The sequence below is a fragment of the Papio anubis genome, chromosome 3 (genome assembly GCF_008728515.1).
Source record: "Papio anubis isolate 15944 chromosome 3, Panubis1.0, whole genome shotgun sequence".
NCBI lineage: Eukaryota > Metazoa > Chordata > Mammalia > Primates > Cercopithecidae > Papio > Papio anubis.
This window is the reverse complement of record NC_044978.1, coordinates 87,999,250-88,011,454: the sequence shown is the minus strand read 5'-3', so window position 1 is coordinate 88,011,454 and position 12,205 is coordinate 87,999,250. Positions and strand designations below refer to the sequence as shown.

The 12,205-nt window shown below is 36.4% G+C and overlaps 1 protein-coding gene across 5 annotated transcripts in view; it reads right to left on the bottom strand.

Moving 5' to 3' along the window:
- PPP3CA (protein phosphatase 3 catalytic subunit alpha) overlaps window positions 1-12,205 on the bottom strand; it is a 280,082-nt gene that overhangs the window by 51,613 nt on the left and 216,264 nt on the right. For all 5 annotated transcript variants that reach the window (XM_017958529.3, XM_021938664.2, XM_031664405.1 and 2 more), the window contains 2 exons: window positions 10,260-10,337; window positions 7,596-7,690 (listed from right to left, as the gene is read on the bottom strand). In XM_017958529.3, the coding sequence (XP_017814018.2) occupies window positions 7,596-7,690; window positions 10,260-10,337 (173 nt within the window). The remainder of the gene's footprint in view (window positions 1-7,595; window positions 7,691-10,259; window positions 10,338-12,205) is intronic.

The following is a 12,205-nucleotide window of genomic DNA, read 5'->3' as shown; positions in this document are numbered from 1 at the left end:
GCATGTAGTCCCAACCACTTGGGGCCAAGGTAGAAGAATGGTGTGAACCCCGGAGGCGGAGCTTGCAGTGAGCTGAGATTGAGCCACTGCACTCCAGCTTGGGGGACAGAGCAAAACTCCGTCTAAAAAAATCTCTCTCTCTCTCTCTCTCTCTCTATATATATATATATATATATGTAGATATATATATATATCAAGCTATATCACTCAAAGTGACAAAGATAATGACAATGGTAAATGAAATTAATATCACGGTTGGATTAATTACACATGTTGAATCTTGGATATAAAATGCAATGAGAGGAGACATTCTGCTGAAACCACTCTGCAGTGAATTTTATATATATATATATATATTTTTAGATGGAGTCTCACTCTGTTGCCCAGGCTGGAATGCAATGGTGTGATCTTGGCTCACTGCAGCCTCCACCTCCCAGGTTCCAGCGATTCTTACTCCTCAGCTTCCTGAGCAGCTGGAACTACAGGTGCGGGCCACCATGCCCGGCTAATTTTTGTATGTTTAGTACTGATGGGGTTTCACCATATTGGCCAGGCTGGTCTTGAACTTCTGACCTCATGATCTGCCCACCGCAGCCTCTCAAAGTGCTGGGACGTGCCTGGCCCATCTACCACCTCATATTGATAATAAAAGAATACTAAAGGGTTTTGTTTGTAGTTTCTACTTTATTCCTTCATATAAATTATTGTATTTCATACCATTTCTCAGTGAACTCTCTTAGGCTTAATAATGATTATGAGAAATTATCTTTCTAGTGTGTCTAATTCTATCATATCCACATGGCTTTAAGAATCTTTATCAAATAAATGAAGGAATAAATTAGGGGTTGGGGGGACGTCTTATTGTTTTGCTTTAGTAAAAAAACAAAAATAAAAAAGTAAAACAACCTTGGCCTACAATTACTGGAAAGTACCAAATATACTACCCTGACTGTATGTTTACATTTTTTATAATGCAATAAGTGATCTGGGGCAAACAAGTACTCAGGACCCATTAAGAGCATCTTCAGGTTTGAGATGATGGCAGGAAAAAAGTACATGCTGAGAAAACTGTTGTTATGGGGCAAAGTCTCTGGATTAATTTTATGCAACTTGTAAAGCAACTAGTAATCACATTTAACCTGTGGTTGTAAGGATACAAAAAAAAAAATGCTTTAAAAAGTCAATGGTAAAAGTTATGTCCATGCTTAAGACAAGCCTCAGGCTCGTAGAAATGAATCTTTGCTATAAAACATGGTTCAACTTTGTAGGGGAGGAGCTCTTTCATGTGCTGTGGTGGAGACAGATATGTTACTTGGGGACGCCTGGGTATAGATTCAACTTTCCTTTCTGAGACTCCTCATCTCCCTCTCAAAAAGATCTGAGCTAACTGGTTCTGAATTTGGCTTGTGAACCACAGGGGTAGCAGAGATCTATAAGTGTGTGAAAAATATTCCTGAATGATAAAACAACCTCCTAGTGGAAAAAAATTGTGGTATAGTATGGAATGAGCTTCTGAGGTCTGGCCATACCACACTGTGTAGACAGTGTCACTGAGGGTTCCCGCCAGAAGTCTGGAGACCAAGTTGAGCTGGCATCTGATATGTTACATCTGTTCCTTTATGCTCATATCATGACTGCCAGCAAAATTCTTATGTTTGTTCATTATAGCAGCAATTCCATTCTCTCTTACAATGGTATCTTCCTGCCAAGCCAGAAATTCTGTTTTTACTTATAAACGGTATCTTCTTGAAGCCTATGACTCCTTTTTGACTGGAAAATATATGAGGATGCTGAAAACATCAAGCTTTGGTAAGACTGAAAGGCTTTTTATCAGCAATTACATCAAGTTGCTAACTTATAAGTCCAAAATATCATATATTTTCCCTATCAAAAAGGATAGACTTTTGCATCTCCTAATTTTAGCAAATGATGCAGTCTGTTCTCATGCCGCTAATAAAGACATACCTGAGACTGGGTAATTTATAAAGGAAAGAGGTTTAATGGACTCACAGCTCCACATGGCTAGGGAGGCCTCACAATCATGGTGAAAGACAAAGGAAAAGCAAAGGCATGTCTTACATGGTGACAGGCAAGAGAGCTTGGTGCAGGGGAACTCCCATTTATAAAACCATCAGATCTTGTGAGACTTACTACCATGTGAACAGTGTGGGAGAAACCACTTCCATGATTCACTTATCTCTACCTGGCCCTGACCTTGATACGTGGGGATTATTACAATTCAAGGTGAGATTTGGGTGGGGACACAGGAAAACCACAGCTGATGCTTTCCATGTGCATCTTATAAAAGCAATCTTCCACCTCTCTCTTCCTTAACTACTTTAATATTGAATTGATTTCTTTCTTGGTTATCATTTAAATGTTTGGTCTTGATTACTAAATTAGTTTGGTTGCCATTAGACTTTCCTCTCAAATCCAAAATAATTTTCATTTAACAAATTTCCTTAATTTTACTGTCAGTAGTTTGTACTGGAACTAAGTTACATACCCCTGGTATATATGTTTATATTTCTCTACATATACATCATATATCTAACCACTCATCTAGTCACCCATCCATCCAACAACCCATCTGAACTACAGAGAACTTGTACTACATGGAAGCCTACTGTCGTTTACTTTAGATTCTTTTGCAGCACAGGTGTACCTCTACAGAGAAAATGAAGTTAAGTGTTAACATCAAGGTATAAAATACATTTTCCCAGAGGTTCATTACAATTTTTGGCCAAACTGAGTTGTTTAAGCCAATGTTCACATCTGCCACTCTATTTCTCAATCCAGAGAGATTTTACTCTCACCGATTGCTTAAATGTCACTTCCCCAATTAGTCCCCACAGAATAATTTTCACTCTCATATCACACCACTCTTTTCTTTGTTGCTTTTTCCAAATACACATAAATAATTATTGGGGGAATTATTTATTTAATGTCTATCATACTACCAGATTATTAAGTACACTAGGGCAAAGACCATGTCTGTCTTGTTTTGTTTATATCCCCAACACCTAGTATGGTATGGTGCTTGGTATGTAGTAAGTTCTCAATAAAGGTTTACTGTATCGGTGAGTGGGTTGAGCTAAAATCACTTTTACAGGGGGCAAATATTTTTTTAAAAAACTGAAGCTATGTGTCATAACTGTAATTTTCATCTGATTGGTGTATTGGAGTAATTAGGAAATAGTTTTTCCTTTAGGTTTACAGATTCACAGGAGAAAATTCAACAACTGAAATGTGCAAAGTGCTCTGCAATGTTTAACTCCAATTTAGAAAGGGTATCAGCACTGGTTATAGGAGCGATTTAAAGTGAGATAAAGGTCTGTGGGTCAATATTGATAGGGTACTTTTGGTCACAGTCTTGCTCTTAATTCTCCAAAAAAAAAAAAAAAAAAAAATGCTTAAATCAATGCATGTATTGACTGCCTATCATGTACAAGGCACGCAACTTGGCTTTATCATGTGCACCAAAAAGCCTCATGTTTCAAACTAATTATAATCTCACTGGGAAAAACAGGAATGCATGGAAAAGCTATCAAGAAAAACAGTAAACAATAAATATAAGAGAAAATGATTAGCACTGCAGACATTCAGAGAAGGACCACCAACAGAAGTCTTTATGGAAATGCAGACTGGAGTGGGTCTAGACCACATAGACAGGCAGAAGAATGAGATAAATATTTTCGATAGAAATAAGTATGTAGGCAAAAAAGTGGAGAAACAGCAAGATAAGGAGAGAGATAGGTGAGAATGGTAGATTGAGGCATATAGTGAAATTATAAATAAGAAACAGAGGAATAAGGGAATTTTCCTGCAAGCTTCTGTGAAGCCTTGCACTAACATGCGACAAAATAATAACATAAAATATTCACTAATGATAATGTCTTAATATCGCACAGCATTTTGTTTCAAAGCGATTTCATGTAATATTCACAAATGAACATTTTTTTTTCTCATCTCATAGCAACGCCACTGCATGTCCAATAAATTTAAATGAGTTAGTTGCTTAATGGCAGAGCTGTGATTCAAACCTACATCTTTTGCTATGGCATCTTGCAGAGCTCTCAGAGTGAAGACACAGAGACAGGGAGACTGGCGGGAAGACAGCACAGGCTGGAAAGGATGAGACTGAATGAATTTATGTGGGCTATACCAAGAGATGGAACATTTAGTTCTCATAACTTTCTGAATGCTATTTACTAATTGCAGGTAAGTATGAACTACCAATCAGAACTATTGGACATTTAAATATGAATCTGATCACAACTATTATTGGTTTTAAGATGGCAAGAATAAACCTATTTTTCTCACTGTTTCATTTTGCCAGATAGTATTACTGCTGTCTTAAGCTGCAGGAGCTTTAAGAGTCAAATCATACTGTAACTAATAGGTTATAATTCCAGAGTACTTTATGATCATCTCTTTCTAACTATCAAATGGTTAACTCACAGATTCTTCACAGCTATTTTCCAATGATTGGGTTTTGAAGGTGCTTGCAATCCAATTTTATTATATTGCTTTAAAAAATTCTAGTTAACATCAATTTTATTCAAATACAGTAATTCTCACTTTAGCAGTGAATAATTGACTCCCACTCCCACATACTGTATACACTGTTAGCATAATAGCTTTAAAGTGCTTCAGAAATTTTACATAAAAGTCTTTTGAAATTTTGTTTAAACTAAAGAACACATCTTTCTCTTCCCTATCAGTTTATCTTTTTCTCTCTGGAGAATATTTTCTTTTATGAAAAGGTTCCCAAAATGAAACAGTTCTACTCCATTTTCTGAGCGATTCTGATCTACCCTAAAGGCAAGAACACAGTGAAAGAACTAAAAAATCTCAAGTCAGTGATGCACTGGTATCTTTTTTTTTTTTTTTTTTTTTTTTTTTTTTTTAAAGTTCCAAACTTGTTAAATCAGAACTATACAAAAAGAAGAAATAGACACCTTATTTGAGAAATAGCTACTGGTCTCAGGCAAAACTGCATTACCTGGCATTATGAAGAATTGAAACAGTCTAAGTTTGTTTTTGTGGAGTAAAATCCCAATTTTTATTCCTGTTTTACTGTTTTGGTTTTCTTTTTTAGAAATTGTTGGGAAACTTCCAAGTAGAGTACACATTATTTAGTAATCAGTCTTTGGAAAGAAAATGACTTTTAGGGACATTTCCTTCCCTCAGTTTAACAGTAAAAAATCTTAATGCCATAGAACAATACAAATCTGTGTTTATAAAAAATATATAAAAGAGTATTTTATGTACTTTTGGTAAACATAGGATCATGGTGAAACTGGGATATACAGTATGACTTACTAAATTCCCGCATTCCCTGCAGGAATCTCAGGGTCCTTGTCTCGTGCAAGATTGAGAATCCTCATCCAGTCAAAGAGATTAGTTTTTATGAGTTTTATACATAAATGTTTACTGCTTTAAAAATATTCATTGGCCGTGATACTATTTATTTCTCTTTCTAATCAAACATTCACTATTCTTTAACATCCAGATCATATTTTATCTTAAGGCCTTCTCTGACCATTCTAGAAAATTATCCCTTATCAAATGTATTTTGTGTTTGATTCTCTTTGTTTACACTTAATCACCTTGGGTCTTATATTTTTGGTTAAATCACACAAATGTCTTACTTTGTCAACTCTACAGGAGTTCTAAAAATCAAATCATACTGTAACTATTAGCTTATAATTCTAGAGTCCTTTATGATCATGTTTCTAACAATCAAATTATTAACTCATAGATTCTTCACAGCTATTTTTCCATTGATTGTGTTTTAAAGGTGCTTGCAACCCAATTTTATTGCAGTGCTTTTCAAAATTCTAGGTAACATCAATCTTATTCAAATACAATAATCTTCACCTTAGCAGTGAATCACTGACTCCCACTCCCACATACGTAAAAGCACATGGCAAGCAGAGAACATGTTTTATTTTATTTTGCATTTTTCTTGACATAGACTACTAAAGGCAGCACTTCTTTTCTAGGAACTGCCTCCTTTCTCCCCCATGGTTACAACAAAAACTGCACTATGCTTTACTGATAAACATGCTACTTCGCTATAGAGGAGGACCCACCATGGACAAAATGGCAATGTAAAAGACTGTATGGCCACAGCAAACAGCATCCAGCAGATGTCATTCTCTGGGCAATAGTAAAGTGGAATACATGAAGGGAAACAAAGGACTAAGGACCTTCAACAGGTGCTTGGGAATAAAGGCGGCCAAGGCCCATATTAGGCATCCTAGACACCAGGCCTGAGCCAGGAAGGCACCCATCACACCTCATTTCTGCAGGGGCATGGCTCCTAATTCCAGGAGTTTTCAGACTGGCTCAGAAACTAGGCTGCCTTTTACCACCCCTTTTGGGCTATATTTGACCTAATATATGTTATTTGACTGCTTTTTTCCTTGTCTCCATTTCTCTCTCTCTCTCTCTTTTTTTTTTTTTAAACAGAGTCTCGCTCAGTCACCCAGGCTGGAGTGCGGTGGCACGATCTCGGCTCACTGCAACTTCCGCCTCCCAGGTTCATGTCATTCTCCTCCCTCAGCCTCCTGAGTAGCTGGGACTACAGGCGTCCACCACCAAGCCCAGCTAATTTTTTGTGGCTTTTAAGTAGACACGGGGTTTCATCACGTTAGCCAGGATGGTCTCCATCTCCTGACCTCGTGATCCATTTCTCTTAATCTCAGAAAGCCACACTCGGACACGTTGCCTATATAATATCCAGACCAATGCTACCTAAAGGATTTTTCACATTTTCTTACCCATTCTTACATGTGGAACACTTTATAATATTTCCAAATAAAGAGATTACATTTATGAAAGAAGGTAATAATGCACCCCTTGCTCTTCTTCTTTTCCTTGTAGTAAGTAATAATGCCCTCATGTTTCATGTTTCTTTCAGGTATGGAGTTTCAGAAAAAAGGCACAGGACACTGAACCAGAAGTATGGATTTGAACCTAGCTCATTATTTCCTAATTAAGGGACCTTGGACAAGGCAATTAACCACAGGGACACACTCTGCATATTAAAAAAGGAGGAGATAGAATAGCTAATAATACCTTGAAGTTTCCTTTTTCTTTTTGCTTTTTAAAGAAATAAACATGTACTTGCCTGGCATAGGAGCCGACTCATGGTAGATGCTCAATAAATGCAATTCAAATTTGAATTTCAAGCTACTGGGTTTATTTTTTATTTTTCTTGATCCTTTCCATGCACAATCACCCTTATTCTATTTAAATCCAAATTCTTTTTAAGAAGCATGATTTTGGATTACTTCCAATTATTATTTCTTTTAAAGTCTGTATCTACCAGAGCAGCAGTTGTCAACCCTGTTAAAATTTAAAATGTCCTAGAAAACATTTAAAAAATTAACAGTGCATAAGCCCAATCTCTGACCAAATTTGAATCTGTATCTTTGAGGATAATCACAAAGTATGCATCAAACAATCACTGAAGAAATTACAACAAAAGAGACTAGTTAAAATATTTAAGACCAAACCAAAATAAAATGCTTAAGAATTACTGCACATATTACATAAGACTGCTAGAGGGATTTAAAAACACTTACCTTTGTTATTGTATACATCTAAGTAATTTGGTGCTGAAAAAATTGTAATTAGAGAAGGGAACCCTGTTGTTTGGCTTTTCCTGTACATGCGGTACCTAAAAAGAACAAATACAGTCAAAACACAGCCCGTATGGAAAAAAGAGAATATCAAATCATAGATTCAGAAACAGAAAATTGGATGAGTCAAGTGCCATTATTCAAAGAGCCTCCAATTATATAACACTAAATAAAAATTTCTTTCTGAAGTCTGAAATATACAGGTATTAATACATTTCAGGGGGGTGAGCATGAAAACATACATTCATATGTAACATTTCCAAACAGGTATTTTCTAAGTTAGCAAACCTCAAGAGACTGTGGAATTCATTGGAAAATCATGTCATTTCCATGTGTTCAACAGACAGGGCGAAGGCTGATTAGTGTACACAGATACTTTGTACCCACTCAAAATTTTCAAAAAGTTGTCCACATTTTTGACATAAAAAGACCAAATAAGCAGAGCAAGATATAAAGACTTACCACTAAAAAGCAGGCCAATTATCTGATAAATCCACAATATTCTGTAAAGCATTTTGCCTAGACTGAGTGATTTTCTTTTGGAAGAATGCCCCCTTAAATCTTTGAATTTTTAGATTAATAATTAAATTTAATTTAATTCATAGATTTAATACAATTCATAGATTCAATGATATACAAGCATTTTGCCTAGACTAAGTGATTTTCTTTTAGAAGAATGTCCCCTTAAATCTATGAATTTGTACAAATTGAGACTGTTTCCGTTTTAGAATTTTATTTATTACCAGTCTCTGCTGGTATCTACAGGTCAAAGATTATTGTCTCAGCGGGGTAATATTTAATCAATCAGTAATGAAACAGAACTTTCACAAGAACTTTGAAAATAAACCAACAATCCAGTTACTAAGACAGAAATAATTTGTTAATGTTAATACTTTAGTTCTCAATTAAAAATACAGGTGACTCTGGCTCTTTTACATAAGGATAAAAATGTATCATGACTTCCGTGTAATCAATTTTAGGAGTATCAGTTTAGAAATACCCCTTCAAAACAACATTTTATAATTTCTTTGTTGATCTGTGTCATTTATTTCTGGTAGACTAAACCATGCCTAATATAGTTGGGTTCTAAAAGTAGCTCAAAAAGTACCTTCAGATAGATAAATAACCACCTTAACATTTATAATTTTAAAAATACTGTGAGTCTTCTCTTTTTGGAACTTGGTCACACTATACCCCAAAAGAAAATGCCCCCTTAAAAACATTCTGAAATGTTCTAGAAGTATGTATTCTGATTGTGGAACTAAGCTTCGTTATGGAAACAAAATCTATGTGAAAGGCAGTTTCACTCTTAATCCTAATATCTTGACTTTATAGACAGAGGGTGACTATGCCTACTTGACAACAAACAAAAACAAAGAAACTGGATGACATAATCTCAGTTTTTCCAATGAATTAATCATCTTCTCATTTTAAACAAAAATACTTGGTATTAACTGATGCACTTAACACACCTTCAAGTAAGCCAATGGTTATGGATATGCAGTGCAATGAGGATAAATCTGCCAAAAATAGGCAGTCAGCTGACTGGAACACTCACCCTATAGCCTTCACAAGTGAGAAAAATTATTTGAAGACCTGACTTGTTGGGTATATAAACAGGTTACTTCAAACATCAGCTGTAACACAGTGAGTATATAATACTGGATCCGTTCACACTTGTTGACCGATTGCTTGAAAACAGCTAATTGTGAAAGGAACTTGGTATCTGCCTTGATTCAGGGATATCATAGATACACATCGGCCTCCTTCAAAATCTATATTTCCAATTTCAGCACACAGGTTATAAAAAGAAGTGCTTCTACTTTTCAGAAAAACTGGACTATGAAGGGATGAGTTTAGTTATTCAAAGGCAAACAATGCCTTTCAGTGGAGTTTACTGGGAACAGTATCGACCTCAAATCTTAAAATTATTATAATTTCTCCCAAATGTAGATTTAGTACACTGTTAAAGTGAATATCTGAAATTTCATAATTTTCTAAACCTTCAAAATTGTTCTACATCTTAAAAACCTATAGATGAGACAAAATCAACTTTATGTAATCATTTGCTAGTTAGAATATAGACTCTTCCCTTTTTTTTTTTTTTTTTTAAAGACGTCCCTATTCTTTTCCCTTTAAAATCAGGGATTTTACAGGGATCAGGAATGGTCTTCAGGATTAGGAATGGTATTCTTTAAAACAATAGTAAAATGTGCAATACCTGTTAAATATTTATGTATAATTCTCATTCATGTTGTCAACAAGACTGAAAACTAGCTGGTAATTTACTCGCTTATATGACAATGTAAATGCAACAATTGAGAGGAATAAGAGGAGGTGCCCTTACAGTGCTTAAGAAACCAAGCTGAAAACGGACTCGTTCGGGCTAAAGATGGAAGAACTTTATGGGAGACTTTACAATACATCTGCAGTCATTCATTTCCTAGGACTCTGCCATGCCTGTGTCATCCATCAGAAGATAATTTTAAGCTCTAATTCCTTTTGGGAGTAAGCCTAGTAAAAGGGAACCTGCAGAGCCTAAGCAAAGTGAGGAAGTTCTGGCAAATGGAAAATGCATGGTTTTTATAAATGCTCAAAACTGCTCACCCTGCATCTTGGGCTTCATGGGCTCGAAGTATCGATAACAAGTTATTGTGCTGTAAGAATTCACATACAGCCGGGTAACTGCCAGAGACAAAAAGAAAAGAGAAGCATCTGTTATGAAATCATCAGGAGTAGCACAATTATCTCTAACATCCATATCTGTGTGACTGGATCAAAGATAATCAAACATACATCATTCATGAAACAAGCCTCTCGACTCTAAGGCCAAGTTCACAAGGCCTTGTGGCAGAAAAAGCATCTACAGCTGTACTTTTTACGTAATCAGAAAGGGGTTGAAGTGTGTGAACTGGGGGAAAAAAACGTAAGTCATCATATAACAACATTAGGAAAGTGTCCACTCTCAGAAAAATCAATTTTTACAAGTCTACATTTAAAGACAAAATGAACAGAGCAGAACTATAACAAGATAATGAATTTCAAATATAATTCTCAATTTCCTCAAATATTGCACCATTTGTGCGTATGTGTGCATGTATGTGTATACAACAAAGATGACTGAGTTTGGAGGCAGAAGAGAATACATATGCTCTCTTCTGCCTCCTAACTATTTTTGTTTCTGTATCATACTGAACTATATTTTAGACCTTGAATTAAATCTCCCAGATTTAAGACTCCTCCCATATGGTGGGAAATCATGTTATTGCTTTATCTAACATTATGGGTACGATAAGATGATTATATCATTCAAAACCTAAACAAAATTATGGATGTTCACAAGGCCTGAAAATGTGTCCTTTAAATGTGATCAGCAGGACTTTATCTTGACTTATCTATCTTGACTAAATAAAACATCCAATATACAATTAAGTTTGTCTTTTAAGAGTCTCAAACTCAGATAACTTCATTATAAATGAAATTCAAATCATAAATTAAACTTGAAAAACATTTTACAGTCATTATGTCTCTGCTCTAAGGACTTTTAATGAAACAAATGCATATTATAAAAAGAATTTTTTTCTTCTTTGAGATGGAGTCTCACTCTGTCGCCCAGGCTGGAGTACAGTGGTGCCAACTTGGCTCACTGCAAGCTCCACCTCCCGGGTTCATGCCAGTCTCCTGTCTCAGCCTCTCGAGTAACTGGGACTAGAGGCGCCCGCCACAATGCCCGGATAATTTTTGTATTTTTAGTAGAGATGGGGTTTCACCATGTTAGCCAGGATGGTCTCGATCTCCTGACCTCGTGATCCACCCGCCTCGGCCTCCCAAAGTGCTGGGATTACAGGCGTGAGCCACTGCGCCCGGCCAAAAATAAATTTTGACAATGCAAATCAAGGTACAGAAAACCAATACTCAAACTGCAAATATTCACTAGAACTTAAATTATATACCATTGAAAAAATTTATCAATTATAAAAATAGCACTGCGGCCGGGCGCGGTGGCTCAAGCCTGTAATCCCAGCACTTTGGGAGGCCAAGACGGACGGATCACGAGGTCAGGAGATCGAGACCATCCTGGCTAACCCGGTGAAACCCCGTCTCTACTAAAAAATACAAAAAACTAGCCAGGTGAGGTGGCGGGCGCCTGTAGTCCCAGCTACTCGGGAGGCTGAGGCAGGAGAATGGTGTAAACCCAGGAGGCGGAGCTTGCAGTGAGTTGAGATCCGGCCACTGCACTGCAGGGAAACATTCTAGTAGTATATGTTATTCAAATAATTTATTATTTATTATAAAATAAAATATAGTTTCTATGTTACACATTTTGTACAAATTCCCTGACCAACAAGAAAAAATTATTAAGATAACAGACAGTTGGCTGGGCACGGTGGCTCAAGCCTGTAATCCCAGCACTTTGGGAGGCTGAGGCGGGTGGATCACCTGAGGTCAGGAGTTCGAGACTAGCCTGGCCAGTGTGATGAAACTCTGTCTCTACTAAAAATACAAAAAACTAGCCAGGCCTAGGGGTGGGTGCCTGTAATCCCGACTACTCG